Consider the following 16039-nt stretch of genomic DNA (forward strand, 5'->3'; position numbering starts at 1 on the left):
GTGAGAGTTGTACTATAAAGAAAGCTGAGCACCAAAGCATTGATGCTTTTGATCTGTGGTGTTGAAGAAGACTCTTGAGAGTGTCTTGGACTGCAAGGAGATCCAACCAGTCCATCCTAAAGGAGATCAGTCCTGAGTGTTCATTGGAAGGACTGATGTTGAAGCTAAAACTTGAATTCTTTGGCCACCTCATGCGAAGAGCTGACTTATTTGAAAAATCCTGATGCCTGGAAAGATTGAGGGCAGGAGAAGGGCGTGGCAGAGAATGAGATGGTTGGATGGCATCACCGACTCAATGGACATGAGTTTTGGTGTGCTGCTGTTCGTGGGGTTGCAAAGAGTTGGTCATGGCTAAGCAACTGAACTGAACTGTCATTGAAATGTTTGAGGATGCACAGAAAAAAATTTCTGAGAAACTGCTCTAGTTGATTGTTTCTGAGTAGAGAATGTGAATCTTCAACTAAGCGGTGATCACAGTTGGCCACTAAAACATTGCATTGTCTGAAAAAGATTTCCTTTCAGAACAACATGGACATGCCAATTTTGGCTTTTGCCCCACCATGGAATTCTGTTAAAACTATGAAATAGAAAAGGTGAATATTAGTATCTCCAGCTTGATAGAATCAGAGTTGGTAGAGGTCAGTTCAATTTAGTTGATCAGTGTCTCCAACTCTCTGTGACCCCATGGAATGCATCATGCTAGGTTTCTGTGCGCATCACCAACTCCCAGAGCTATAACAAACTCATTTCCATCGAATTGGTGATGCTATCCAACCATCTCATCCTCTGTCATCCCTTTCTCTTTCTGACTTCAATCTTTCCCAATATCAGGGTGTTTTCCAATGAGTCATTTATTTGCATCAGGTGGCTAAAGTACTGGAGTTTCAGCTTCAGCATTAGTCCTTCCAATGACTATTCAGGACTGATTTCATTTAGGATGAGCTGGTTGGATATCCTTTCAGTCCAAAGACTCTCGATAGTCTTCTCCAACGCCACAGTTCAAAAGCAACAATTCTTCGGCATTCTGCTTTCTTTATAGACCAACTCTCACATCCATACATAACTACTGGAAAAACCATAGCTTTGACTAGGCAGACCTTTGTTGGCAAATTAATGTCTCCGCCTTTTAATATGCTGTCTAGGTTGATCATAGCTTTTCTCCCAAGGAGCAAGCCTCTTTTAATTTCATGGCTCCAGTCATCATCTGCAGTGATTTTGGAGCCCAACAAAATAAAGTCTGTCACTGTTTCCACTGTTACCCCATCTTTGCCATGAAGTGATAGGACTGGATGCCATGATCTCAGTTTTCAGAATGTCGAGGTTTCAGCCAACTTTTTCAATCTCCTCTTTCACTTTCATCAAGAGGCCCTTTATTTCCTCTTCACTTTCTCCAATAAGGGTGGTATCATCTGCATTTCTGAGGTTATTGATATTTCTCCTGGCAAATTTGATCCCACCTTGTGCTTCATCCAGCCCAGTATTTTGCATGATGTACTCTGCATATGAGTTAAATAAGCAGGGTGATAATATACAGCATTGATGTATTCCTTTCCCAATTTGAAACCAATCTGTTGTTTCATGTCAGTTTCTAACTGTTGCTTCTTGACCTGCATACAGATCTCTCAAGATGCAGGTAAGGAGGTCTGGTATTCCAATCTCTTGAAGAATTTTCCACAGTTTGTTGTGATCTACACAGTCAAAGGCTTTGGCGTAATCAATAATGCAGAAGTAGATGCTTTTCGGGAGGCTGAAACTCCAACACTTTGGCCACCTGATGCAAAGAACTGACTGATTTGGAAAGACCCTCATGCTGGGAAAGATTGGAGGAGAAGGGGACGACAGAGGATGAGATGGTTGGATGGCCACACTGATTCGATATACATGAATTTGAGCAAGTTCCAGGAGTCGGTGATGGACAGGGAAGCCTGGAGTGCTGCGGTCCATGGGGTCACAAAGAGTCCAAAATAACTGAGCAACTGAACTCAACTGAATATTTAATTGTATATATATATAACACAGATTCTTTATCCATTCATCTGTCGAAGGGCATCTAGGCTGCTTACGTGTCCCAACTATTGCAAATAGAGCTGAAATGAACATTGGGATTTTCTTATGATTTTTTTTTTTTTTTTTTTTTTTTATGATTTCATACCAGTATGAAAGCAGAGAAATTAGCATGCAGTGTGTTGAAAGAAGCCCCTTCTCCCTTCACTCAGCAACACACATTGACTGGGAGTCAAATAAGCATTAACTTTGTAGAAATGAAAAAACCTGAATTACCCAAGCAAGACTACACTTATTACAAATGAAGGCAGTTTATAGGAAGACTGAGCATGAGAGAGGGAGAATCAGATTAAGTGGGAGATGCCTTATCTCTACAAGGCTCCTGAATCACAACTACAGCACAGCTTTGGATATAGCCTGGGGGAAAATCATTCATATTGTCCTCAAGTATTTACAAAAATGAAAGCCATAATTTTCAGGGTTAAAGGTTTGAGTGTTACTCTGCTGTTGAATTAGAAATTCATAGGACAAGTTCAACACTCAAATATCATATCACAACAAAACTACTTGCTTAGTTTATGAGTTCATAAAGTTACTAAAAACCTCATAATCTGTCAATTAACATAATCAGATAACCTAGCTAAATTACAACCCTCTATAACAACCCTGTAGGACAATTAAGGGCTATGGTTCATATGCTCTGTGGGCATAGTTTAGGGAAATAAACTAACAAAGGACTTATTTAACTTCTTAGGACATTTTTTGCTATTCCTGTCAAGAAAAATGTCAACAAAGTGTATTTGACTTTTTTTTTCTCTTTCCAAATGAGAATTGTTTGTTATTTTGGTGATTCTGTTTTCATTCAGCCACTTTACAATGGATGCATTTGTTCTTGTTAAGAAGAGTAATGACTGGATACTTAAAGAGGGATTAGAATTTTTCTTAGGTATGACTTTGAGGCGTATATTTTTCAAGAAGATAAATTATCAACTTTTTGTTTTTTTAAGAAGGAGCAATGGCTTTGTGATGGATTTTTTTTTTTTTAATTGTATTTTAGGGAAAAGAGGTGCATGGCATAGGACGGATTTTCTTTGAGACCAGACTCTCCCCAACTCTATGTGATCCTACCATTTTCAGACAAAACCTATCACTGTACTCAAAATTGGGGATAAATATATGACACTTTCTCTATATAGTAATCTTTATCCCTGGCAAAAGTGATTGTTTTTAACAGTGATCACAGGAGATGGTAGACTCTTTCACTGAAATATACAAAAATTAGAGTTCAAAGAAATTGCTCTGTTGATGATCTAAAATTGAATCTTATACCTAATGCATTATCCTCATATTTTATTGGAAGATTCATCTCATTATCATGATTTCATGCAAACTTTGTATTCTGTAGCAGAAAATTTTATTTTATATTTTTATTTGTTCAATCTCTCAAGAATTTTGGGGGGAATTTTTATGAAATATCAAAATTTTTCAAATTTTGTTTTATTTTTCCAAAATTTTTAAGTTAACATGGTCATATATCATTTCATGTTCAAATACAATCATATACATTATGATCAACTTATAAATTTTTCATTTTAAAAAGTGAATTTTTCTTAGCCAAATTTATTTGTTCTTTAAAAAAATAAAAGTTCCATCAATTAGAAATAAAATATACTACTAACAAATATGTTTTCAAATTAAATCAAAATTGCCTCATTGTCTTATCTCACTATTATCATAGACCCTATAGACTCTTGTCTGGGCCACCACAGTGTTCTCTTAACTTCTCTCCTTCTTTGATTCCTGTAGCCCTACAATTTCCCTATTTTCTCAGAGGTGTTTTTGTTTGTTTGTTTTTGCTTTTTTAAAAAATTAAAATATTTGACTGATTGTATATTTAGTAACTAACTATAGAGCCCTGTTGGACTCTGACCTCATGCTTACCACTCTCTTCACCCACTACTCCAGAACTACATCTTGCCCTATACTCTAGCACCTTGAACTTTGTTTTATTTACCTGAAATACTGCACTCTCTTCCTTCACACAGATCCTGGAACTGCTACAAAGCAACTATCTTCTCCTCAATCAGGTTAACTATCATTTTCAGAAAGAACCCTCCTCTGACTCACTAGTCTCCTGATCTCTCCCCCATCTCGTAGTATAAATTAATTAAGTCTGAAATTTCAGAGTTCCTGTTAGACCAAACATTTTCTTACTCAGAACAGATAAAATGATACCACTTCTTGTTAGCCATTTGGCTAAAATTAATATTCGTTAAAACTCTCAATAATTCTCATCCAATCCATGTATAATTCCCAGAATTTTTCACAAAAATGCACACGCACAAACCCCCACACATGCATTAAATTATTTTCAGACAAGGTTACTTGCTCACTGACTGTGATCCTTATATACCATATGTATAATCAAGTTATATTTTGTTTCAATTCATCAGTGTAAGTGCTTACATGCTTATAAGCTATTCATTCTTTGATTTTTACCAACTCACAGTATTTGAACATAGTGGTTGGTTGGATGTATGCATGTTCAGTTCAATTTAACAAACAGTTAATAAACATTCTTGGTGACACATACTACAATACTTTTTAAATAAAAATGGCATAGATACTTAATTGTTAGTATCAATGAATTAATTGGCAATGTTTTATGGGTCATTACAACATACTGGTGAGTTATAATTATATACTCGAGAATTTCTGGTACACATCGGTAACTTACAGCAAACAGGGCCAAGTTTATAGTCTGCAAAGGAGAAAATTTCACTCGGGGACCAAAGATGCAGTTTTAGTTACTCAGAGTTTTGGGTAGCAGAGAGTTTATTAAAGTGAAAAGATAGAGAAAGTTTCCATCAAAAGACACTGGAAGCAGGTAGGAGAGTGTCCACCTCACTAGTGTAAGCAGGGCATTGTATAATTTTCAACTGACTGCTGAGAATAGATAAAAAGAATGCCTCAAGGCTGTGAAAGCTTTGCCAGACCTATTCTCCCACAACATACAACTTGAGATAATATAGGTATAAGATTAGTCAAGGAGAAAGGGCTCTGAGTTCCACGTCTCCAAGTGAGAAAGCAGTGATATGGGAAAACAGACTCCCAGGCAAGATCTGTTACAATAATAGTCATTAATATGAAGCCTAAGCAAAACATTTTTCATAAGATATAATCTGCTTAAAGATAGGCCAGTTCTCAAATAAAATAGATTGTTGCAAAATTAACACAAAGCTTAAGGGAAACATGTCCTACATGACTAAGGCAAAAAAATGTGGAGAAAAGAATGTTTGCTCCTCCATAAGGCAGCCTTGGACTATCTATCTATCTGCCTAAGTGAACTCTCTCAACATGTTGAATTAAACAAAATGATAAAATTATTAAAGAGCTGGAGATATAAATATTTTAAACATCATATGTGTATATGTATTCTAAAGAATATTAATTTATAACAACATGGCTATTATTTGCTTGTCATGTAGAATTTTAGAGGTGGAAGAGACCACTGAGATTATCTAGTTCAAGTGTCTCAGTTTAGAAATGTGTAAACCAAGGTTCAGAGATATGTATCTAAAATTCACAGCTTTGTCTTTTGAAATAGTTTTTCAAGCAATGTGGATCAAAATAAAGATGTTATATTTATCAGTTACGTGGATTACTGAAGCATAAAAATAAATAAAATTATGGATGACAAATTAAGATTCAGGAATTTCTTGTCAGAATAGACTGATGTATAAAATGCAAGAAGATTGTGTTTAACAAGAATAGATATAAACAAATATGCTTAGGTTAAAAAATTCTTCATTTACAACAATTGGTAAAAACTGGATGCACTGTTTACTATTGAAGCCTTTTTATTATCCTTTTCTGAATACTAAGCAGTAATGTTATGTGACTTTTAAATAGTGAATGTGTTAATTGAAAGCCAGTGGCCAATATGAGGAAAAGAACCACTGGAAATTGTCCTGTATAGGCCATGTTAAATAGTGTACATTCCTTGATCCATTACAGAGGCTTCTATTATACATATCAGGTACCTTTCTCTAGAGGAGTATGAAGAGGCCTATCAAGAAAAATCAAATAGCTTAAGGGTATTTAGATAATTAAAGTAATAATGTACATTAGATCTTGGAAACCTCCATTGTAGAGCTACTATGAGGAATGTCATCAAATGAAGGGGATTTATATGTAAAGAAGCTTTAACATAATCTATTTTATTAAAAAGAAAAGACTGCAGAAGCCTAATGAGGAATTTGTTTGTAGGGAAATGGGTAAAATGAGCCCTGATTAGAAATCAGAAATGCTCAGGTTGTATTTGAGCTCTCAATCATTGGATAGCATATTTAAAAGCTATAACCTCTACCAGGGCTTCCCTCATAGCTCAGTTGGTAAAGAATCTGCCTGCAATGCAGAAGACCCCAGTTCAATTCCTTGTTCAGGAACATCTGTTGGAGAAGAGATAGGCTACCCACCCCAATATTCTTGGGCTTCCCTTGTGGCTAAGCTGATAAAGAATCCGCCTGCAATGCAGGAGACCTGGGTTTGATCCCTGGGTTGAGAAGATATCATGGAGAAGGGAAAGGCTATCCACTCCAGTGTTCTGACCTGGAGAATTCCTGGGGTTCCAGATGTTCAAGCTGGATTTAGAAAAGGCAGAGGAACCAGAGATCAAATTACCAACATCCACTGGATCATAGAAAAAGCAAAAGAATTTCAGAAAAACATCTACTTCTGCTTTATTGACTACACTAAAGCCTTTGACTGTGTGGATCACAACAAATGGTGTAAAATTCTTCAAGAGGTGGGAGTACCAGACCTGGTTACCTGCCTCCTGAGCAATCTGTATGCAGGTCCAAAAACAACATTTAGAATTGGACAGACTGACTCCAAATCAGAAAAGGAGTATATCAAGGTTGCATATTGTCACCCTGCTTATTTAACTTATATGCAGTGTACATCATGCGAAATACCAGGCTGGATGAAGCACAAGCTGGGATCAAGATTGCTGCAGGAAATAACCTCGGATATGCAAATAATACCACTTTTATGGTAGAGAGTAAAAAGGAACTAAAGAGCCTCTTGATGAGAGTAAAAGAGGAGATTGAAAAAGTTGGCTTAAAATCAACATTCAAAAAACTAAGATCATGGCATCTGGTCCCATCACTTCATGGCAAATAAATGGGGAAACAGTGTAAACAGTGACAGACTTTATTTTCTAGGTCTCCAAATTCACTGCAGATGGTGACTGGAGCCATGAAATTAAAAGACCCTTGCTCCTTGGAAGAAAAGCAATGACAAACTTAGCCATCATATTAAAAAGCAGAGACATTAATTTGCCAACAAAGGTCCACCTAGTCAAAGCTATGGTTTTTCCAGTAGTCATGTATGGGTGTGAGAGTTAGACTATAAAGAAAGTTGAACATGGAAGAATTGATGCTTTTGAGCTGTACTTTTGGAGAAGACTCTTGAGCGTCCCTTGGGCTGCAAGGAAATCCAACCAGTAAAACCTAAAGGAAATTAACCCTGAACATTCACTGGAATGACTGATGCTGAACTTGATACAATGGAATATTACTCAGCCATAAAAATGAACACATTAGAGTCAGTCCTAATGAGCTGGATGAACCGCGAGCCTATTATACAGAATGAAGTCAGAAAGGGAAAATCGATTATTGTATTCTAGTACCTATATATGGAATCTAGAAAGATGGTACCAATGAACCTCTCTGTAGAGCAGCAGTGGAGACACAGACATTGAGAAAAGACTTATGGGCACAGCTAGTGGGGGTGAATGAGAGGGTGGGATATATGCAGAGGGTAACATGGAAACATACCTTGCCATATGTAAGATAGATGGCTAATGGGAATTTGCTGTATGGCTGAGGGAACTCAAAACTGGGCTCCATAACACCCTGGAGGGGTGGGATGGGGCGCAAAGTGGGAGGCTTGTTCAAGTGGGAGGTGGCCTGGGTAAACTTATGGCTGATTCATGTTGATGTTTGGTAGAAATCGATACAATACTGTAAAGAGATTATCCTGCTGTTGAAAATAAACTTGAAAAATGTAGAAACAAAAAAGATATATTCCCAAATTCTAAGCCTTTATTTTTTTCATTCCCCTCAAACTTCAATACCATTTAAATTTAAAGATGTAAAAGCTAACAAATTAACTGACTTATTTTCAGTTACATACAAAGTATTATCATAATCCAAGTCATATAAGAAAATCACTCCCCAGCCCCCCTACTTTTCAGAACTTGATTCTTCTGGTTTTACAATTTACAGCTTGCTTTTACACTATTTGGGGCTTCCCTGTAGCTCAGATGGTAAATTTAAAAAAAAAAAAAAGAAGGAAGGAAAAAAAAAAAAATTATCTGCCTACAATACAGGAGACCCAGATTTGATTCCCAGGTCAGGAAGATCCCCTGGAGAAGGGAACAGCAATCCACTACAGTATTCTTGCCTGGAGAATCCCATGGACAGAGGAGCCTGATAGGCTATAATCTATGCAGTCACAAAGAGGACTCAGAGCACTCATAGGACTGAGTGACTAACAACACTTATAATATTTGGCTTCTGTTACCAATTTCTGTACCTTTCTGGACACTGGTTATTACATATATATTGCACTCAGATAAAATTCATTCCAGACAGAAGGAACTCATTCTTCATCGATTCTTCTAACTGCAAGGGCAGCAGTGAATGTAGGTTCATAAACAGAAGACTGCAAAACATGAATATTGAATCATGGATACATCTCCCCCTCTTCTCCCTTCTTCCCTGCCTTCTCACCTCTCTCCCTTCCTCCTTTCTCAGCTTGGCTTCCTTCTATGAGTAGCCCTGACATGTTACAGTACATATACCTTTCTCCATTTGACCATGAAACATGGCCATCAAATCATAAAGCACCACATTTTACATTATTTTGGCTTTGTAAACTCTGTGAAGTCATTTTTATCATCATTATGTTAATTCCATGGATCAGTTTCCATTAGTCAGTTGAGTTGCTCAGTCGTGTCTGGCTCTGTGACCCCATGGACTGCAGCATGCCAGGGCTCTTTGTCCATCAACAACTTCCAGAGTTTACACAAACTCGTGTCCATTGAGTCAGTGATGCCATCCAACCATCCCATCCTCTGTCATCCCTTTCTTCTCCCACCTTCAATTTTTCCCAGCATCAGGGTCTTTTCAAATGAGTCAGTTCTTTGCATCAGGTGACCAAAGTATTGGAGTTTCAGCTTCAGCATCAGTCCTTTCAATGAATATTCAGGACTGATTTCCTTTAGGATGGACTGGTTGGAGCTTCTGCTGCCCAAGGGACTCTCAAGGGACTTCATTTTTTTGCCCAAGGGACTTGATTTTTTGGGGCTTCAAAATCACTGCAGATGGTGACTGTAGCCATGAAATTAAATGACATTTGATCCTTGGAAGTAAAGTTATGACCAACCTAGACATCATATTAAAAAGCACAGACATATCTCTGCCAACAAAAGCTGTGGTCTTTATAGTAGTCATGTATGGATGTGAAAGTTGGACTATAAGGAAAACTGAGCGCTGAAGAATTGAGGCTTTTGAACTTTGGTGTTGGAGAAGACTCTTGAGAGTCCCTTGGACAGTTTCCATTAGCCTTGCTTATAGTAAGTCCCTACTGTTTCTACTACACAAACAGTTGTATACATATGCAGGACCAGGACATGGATCTGTCTACTGTGAGGTTTCTATGAATCTCATCCTAAAGAGAATGGGCTAGTTCCTACAGAAGGTACAATGCGCATATACAACTAACAAAAAGGCAACTGTGATGCAAAATGAAAGTTAAAAAGGTAATGAATAGAAAATTTTAATAAGGAATTTTTATTTCATTTATAATTCAAGTGACATTAATGATAACAAAATTATCTTTGACCTCTTCAACTTGCAAAAATTATTATAAATGTTAATAAAATGTGATGAAATGATGAAAGGAAAACTCTTATGCTTTGCTGTGTAAGATAAAAGTAATCTAACTTTAGAAGTCAATTTGAAATGTGTGTCAAGACCCTTAATTGTGTTCATTATTGTTATTAGGACTTATGTATATTTTTATTAATGCATTGAAAAGAAAAAATATAAATTCAGAGTAGACTTATATAGTCTACTCTTCACTCTATAATATCTTCACTGTTGTTCAGTGGCTAAATTGTGTCTGACTCTTTGTGACCCCATGAACTGCAATATGCCGGGCTTCCCTATACTTCACTATCTCCCTGAGCTTGTTCAAACTCACGTCCACTGAGTCAGTGATGCCATCCAAATATCTATCCTCTGTTGCTCCCTTTCCTTCAATCTTTCCCAGCATCAGGGTCTTTCTCAATGAGTCAGTTCTTTACATCAGGTGGTCAAAGTATTGGAGGTTCAGCTTCATCATCAGTTCTTCCAATAAATATTCAGGGTTGATTTCTTTTAGAATTGACAGGTATGATCTCCCTTCTATCCAAAGGACTCTCAAGAGTCTTCTCTAAAAGTGCCACAGTTCAAAAGCATCAGTTATTTGATGCTCAGTCTTCTTTATGGTCCAACTCTCACATCCATACAAGACCACCAGAAAAATCATAGCTTTGACTACACAGACCTTTTTTAGCAAAGCAATGTCTCTGCTTTTCAAGAATTGATTCTTTTGACCTGTGGTGTTGGATAAGACTCTTGAGAGTCCCTTGGACTACAAGGAGATCAAACCACACAATTCTAAAGGAAACCAGTCCTGAATATTCATTGAAAGCACTGATACTGAAGCTCCAATACTTTGGCCACCTGATGCAAAAAAACTGACTCTGGAAAAGACCCAGATGCTGGGAAAGATTGAAGGCAGGAGTAGAAAGGGATGATAGAAGATAAGGTGGTTGGATGGCATCACCAACTCAATGGACATGAGTTTGAGCAAGTTCTGAGGGACAGGGAAGCCTGGCGTGCTGCAGTCCATGGGGTCACAAAGAGTCAGACATGACTGAGTAACTGAAAACTTAGGCTTGTCATAGCTTTTTATTTTATTTTTTATTTTTTTCATTTATTTTTATTAGTTGGAGGCTAATTACTTTGCAATATTGTAGTTTTGTTTTTTTTTTTCTTCTTTAAGTCTGTGCCTGCAGTCACCATCCTCAGTGATTTTGGAGCCTAAGAAAATGAAATGTGACAGCATTGCCTCTTTTTCCCCATCTATTTGCCATGAAGTGATGGGACTGGATGCCATGATCTCAGTTTTCTGAATGTTGAGTTTTAAGCCAGCTTTTTCACTCTCCTCTTTCACCTTCATCAAGAGGCTCTTTAGCTCCTCTTTGCTTTCTGCCATTGAAGTGGTTTCATCTGCATGTCTGTGGTCATTGATATTTCTTGCTAGCAATCTTGACTCCAACTTGTGATTCATCCAGTGCAGCATTTCATATGATGTACACTGCACATAATTTAAATAACCAGGTTGACAATATACAGCTTTGACATACTCCTTTCTCAATTTTGAACCAGCCCATTGTTCTATGTCCAGTTCTAACTGTTGCTTCTTGACCTGCATGCAGATTTCTTAGGAGCAAAGTAAGGTGGTCTGGTATTCCCATCTCTTTAAGAATTTTTCACAGTTTGTTTTATTCACACAAAGACTTTAGCATAGTCAATGAAGCAGAAATAGATATTTCTACTGTAATCCCCTTGCTTTCTGTGACCCAGTGCATATTGGCAATTTGATCTCTGGTTCTGCCTTTTCTATAATATCTTAATAAACTGTAAATCCTCCAAAAATAAAACATAAAAGACTTCATGTATGCATAAGTATGAGATGAAGATAAATTCAATAAGAAATAAATGTACTAAGTGATTTTATACCAAATATTACAAAACTTCAGATAAATGTAAACACTTACTTAAATGTAAAATGCAATATTTCATTGGAATATGAATCATAGAGTGTAATCATTCTTAGATAATAGTGATAAACATACACCACATTCATAAATAATGGAAAAAATAGAAAACAGAGAAAATATGGAGACTTAAATTAAGAATTACATAGATACTATATAAATATGAACAGAAAATGATAGCATAAAAAGCTAAATGTAATGTATACTGAAATTAGAATTAACAATGAAATAAGTCATGTGAACACTGTATATTAAAAAATTTACAACATCTATAATCATGGCACATGAAGAATGTGAAGAAATGTATTTATAAGTAAAATCTTAATGAATACAGATGAGTAAACAAATAAAATATTACAAAATCACATGCAAAATATAATGCAGCACTGATAATAAAAGCAAGTGTAAGACATTAGGAGTAATACTGTTGAGATGATATTTTATCCTCAAAATAAGGACTGAAGAGTTTAATATATCTGTATATACTGGTTAAGTAAGTGAAACCAGTTGGTCATTTGTAATAGATGGCAAAAGTTTTTAATAAAAATGTTTTTTTTTTCTTTTTTCTGATTTGAAAGGGAATTTTTAGAAAATTAGTAACTGATACATCTTTGATGTAGTTTATGTATTTAAAAATCAACTTCTAGAGTCATAGTTTAATATAGTTTAAAATCAGTCGATAGGGTAATATGTAATGTTGAACACCTAGAGGTAGCCAGCATGAGATAGAATAAGAATACGAAAATTCCTAATTAATATTATTATTTAACAATTTAATAGAAGTTTGGCATAATTCAGTACGTTAAGAAATATAGTTGTGAATTATAAAATGATGGAAAATAAGTTAATTTTATCATTTTTTGTAATGATGTGATTTTCTAGTAGAGAAACCGAATATATTAAAGCTAAAAGTAGCAGAACCAGCAGGCTAGTGGCTGCAGGGGCATCTCCTCCTACTCCCCGCGTCACTGCTGCCGCCATGCCCGGAGGTCTCCTCCCCGGGGCCGAGGCTCCCAACTTCGAGGCAAATACTACCATCGGCCGCATCCGTTTCCACAACTATCTGGGAGACTCATGGAGCATTCTCTTCTCCCACCCTCCGGACCTTACCCCAGTGTGTACCACGGAGCTCGGCAGAGCAGCAAAGTTGGCACCAGAATTTACCAAGAGAAATGTTAAGATGATTTATCTTTCCATAGACAGTGTGGAAGACCATCTTGCATGGAGCAAGGATGTCAACGCTTATAACGGTGAAGAGCCCACGGAAAAGTTACCTTTTCCCATCATTGAAGATAAGAATCGGGACTTTGTCATCCAGTTGGGCATGCTGGACCCAGCAGAGAAAGACGAAAAGGGCACGCCTGTGACTGCTCGCGTGGTGTTTATTTTTGGTACTGATAAGAAACTGAAACTGTCCATCCTCTACCCAGCTACCACTGGCAGGAACTTTGATGACATTCTTAGAGTAATTCTCTGTCTCCAGCTGACAGCAGAAAAGAGGGTGGCCATCCCGGTTAACTGGAAGAATGGGGACAGCGTGATGGTCCTTCCAACCATCCCTGAAGAGGAAGCCAAAAAACTTTTCCCTAAAGGAGTCTTCATCAAAGACCTCCCATCTGGCAAGAAATACCTCCGCTACACACCCCAGCCATAGGCTAGCCACAGAGTTGGTTCTGGAGCTGCCCACTTAGCATCATGAGCCAGAGGATGCCAGCTGTCCATCATGTTTTCCCGCAGCAGTCCATTAAAAACATTCTGGTGTGATCACAGCCAAGGTCTTTAGGTTGCTATACTGCTGGCTTATTAAATGAAAACAGCACTAAAAATTCCCTGGGATCCTTCGTGCCTTCAGCAGCTTTCTCCTCTGTGCACTCTCTGCTGACTCTCCTCGAAATTTGAGACTTATCTTGGATCTCTGCAGGGTTTATGACCAAGAGGTGGTATCAGTTTATGGTCGAAAAAGCCTGCTTTGCTCCATCATACTGTGCTGGCCAAAATGTTCATTTGGCTTTTTAAAACGTGAACGAACGTTTCGACCAAGCCAATAGAATGACTATCAGATTTGGTGTTTTTTTTTTTTTTTTTTTCCTTTTTTTCTGTTCTAATCAAATCCTCTGTTGCCCATTTTGGGAAGGAATAGAACTTGGGGTTCAACTTCCTCTGTACGTATCTATGTGTGTAACCTAAGAACTTAGAGTAACCTGGGAAGTTCTTCAGTATTTCATGTTTTGATTACAACTGGGGGAAAAAACCTTTTCAATTCAGTACTTTTCTAGTAGATAAATGAAAGATGAGCCTGGGGAGAGAATCTTTAAATATTTTGCTATCAAGAAAATTTTTCAATAAATCTTTATTAAAAGCGAGAAGCTACAGAAAAGGCTCCACTTGCCTGCCAGAGAGGTGTAGCAGAAGGCATGAGCAACATGCCTTCTGGTGTCTTTTGGAGAATTTCTGGATGTCAGTCTGTTCTATGATGAGGTGCACGTGAAAGGGCCTACCACGAGAAGAGGGAAGAGGACGACTAAAAATGTTTTTTTTTAATCTATTCTTGCAGTGGGGGAGGGAGATGTTTTTCTGAATTTTGCTTCTTAGGGATCAGCAAATAAATCCTTTGTCAAAAACGTGAAAAGAAAAAATAAAGCTAATAAGTAAGTTTAAAAGTGGCTGGTTATGAAACAAGTGCACAAATTGAATGGTGATAATAATCAGAATTTATGAAAATAAAGAAGATCACAAATGAGAAAAATTATTACGTATCTAAAATTAATAAGACAATATCACTGAGGTAATTTTGAAAATTAATGTAATTAAGTTTGATGATAAAATAGCAAATAACTTTTTTTTTCAATGAAACAACTCAAATTTAATGAAATGCTAATTATATTATGAACTCTAAATAATTACAAAAGTTCATATTACCAAATATAACCATGAATGTATTTTCACCTAATTACTTATTATGGAACAATTATCTCTAACTCATGTTTTAGGGAGCATAATAATATGATCACATCATGCAAAGAATTGGAATTAATCTAATCAATCTAAGGCCTCACTAAGAAATGGAGTTTTTTTTTTTATTTTTAATTTTACATCTATATGAGTTGGCATTTTTCTTCAATTAATATTTGTTTCCTGGAAAATTAAAAATATAATAAGGAAATATAATCTAAAAATATATATACAGAATGGAGTTGCTAGATCATATAATTGTTCTGTTTTTCATTCTTTTGAGGAGCTGTGATACTGTTCTTCACAATGATCACACCAATTTACATTCCCTTTAACAGGACACAAGGGCCCCTTTTCTTCACATTCTCACCAATACTTGTTATCTTTAGGCTTTTTCAGATAATAATCCTAACAGTTATGAGTTGATCATTTATTTTAATTTTCATTCACATTTCCCTGATTATTGTTGATGTTGAGCACTTTTCCGTGTCTATTCACTTCCTCTGTCCAATTTTTCCAAAGATAATTTGGCAGAAACATGTGAGCAAGTCACATAAGATAGTTAATAGATAAATGGTTAAAGATCATAGGAAATTATTCACGTCACTCAAATTTTAAAAATTGTTTTGAAGTTGCAGTAAGATTCAGTCTTTATGAATTAATCATATAAGAAAAACAACATAAAATATACAAGCTTACTTAATTCTAGAGATCATCACATATGAAACATTAGTGTATAATTGATGCTTGAAATTTTCTAATTTTAAGTATCTCTACTAATATTCTAAATAAAATGATTTTATTAATTTTGTGTCATTGAAAAAGTACTTTTGTTTCTGTTATGTGAAATCAAAAGAATTCTACATTGCCAAAAATGGTCACTTTTTTATTAAAAAGCATGCAGAAACATATAAACAGGAAGTACATATAAGCAATATGTCAATAGTATTTGCATTTTGGTAGGCTACCACTTTCTCTTTTTATTTATTTTTTCTTAATTTTTGTTTTTACTTTTAGATTTTACATAGTTTACATGATATTTATGCATAATTTTGTAATGAAATAATTAAAATAATATTTGAAATATACAACTGGTTATTTTTGAACTGGACTTGATTATGAATAGATTTAAAAAGAACAAACAAAAACACCTCTGTTTAAAGATCACATAAAACATTATTTTGCTTT

General features: G+C 36.1%; 1 protein-coding gene across 1 annotated transcript; it reads left to right on the forward strand.

Moving 5' to 3' along the window:
• Nucleotides 1–12838: 12838 nt before the first annotated feature.
• Nucleotides 12839–14259, forward strand: LOC122422825 (peroxiredoxin-6-like). The gene has a single exon (XM_043439526.1). It carries the CDS (start codon nucleotides 12879–12881, stop codon nucleotides 13551–13553), a length of 675 nt encoding a protein of 224 aa, XP_043295461.1. The 5' UTR covers nucleotides 12839–12878; the 3' UTR covers nucleotides 13554–14259.
• The last annotated feature ends 1780 nt before the right edge of the window (nucleotides 14260–16039 follow it).

This window comes from Cervus canadensis, chromosome 20, assembly GCF_019320065.1.
Source record: "Cervus canadensis isolate Bull #8, Minnesota chromosome 20, ASM1932006v1, whole genome shotgun sequence".
NCBI classification, from domain to species: domain Eukaryota; kingdom Metazoa; phylum Chordata; class Mammalia; order Artiodactyla; family Cervidae; genus Cervus; species Cervus canadensis.

Coding starts and splice junctions, on each gene's coding strand:
- LOC122422825 (XM_043439526.1), top strand. CDS start 12,879: ATGCCCGGAGGTCTCCTCCCCGGGGCCGAGGCTCCCAACTTCGAGGCA.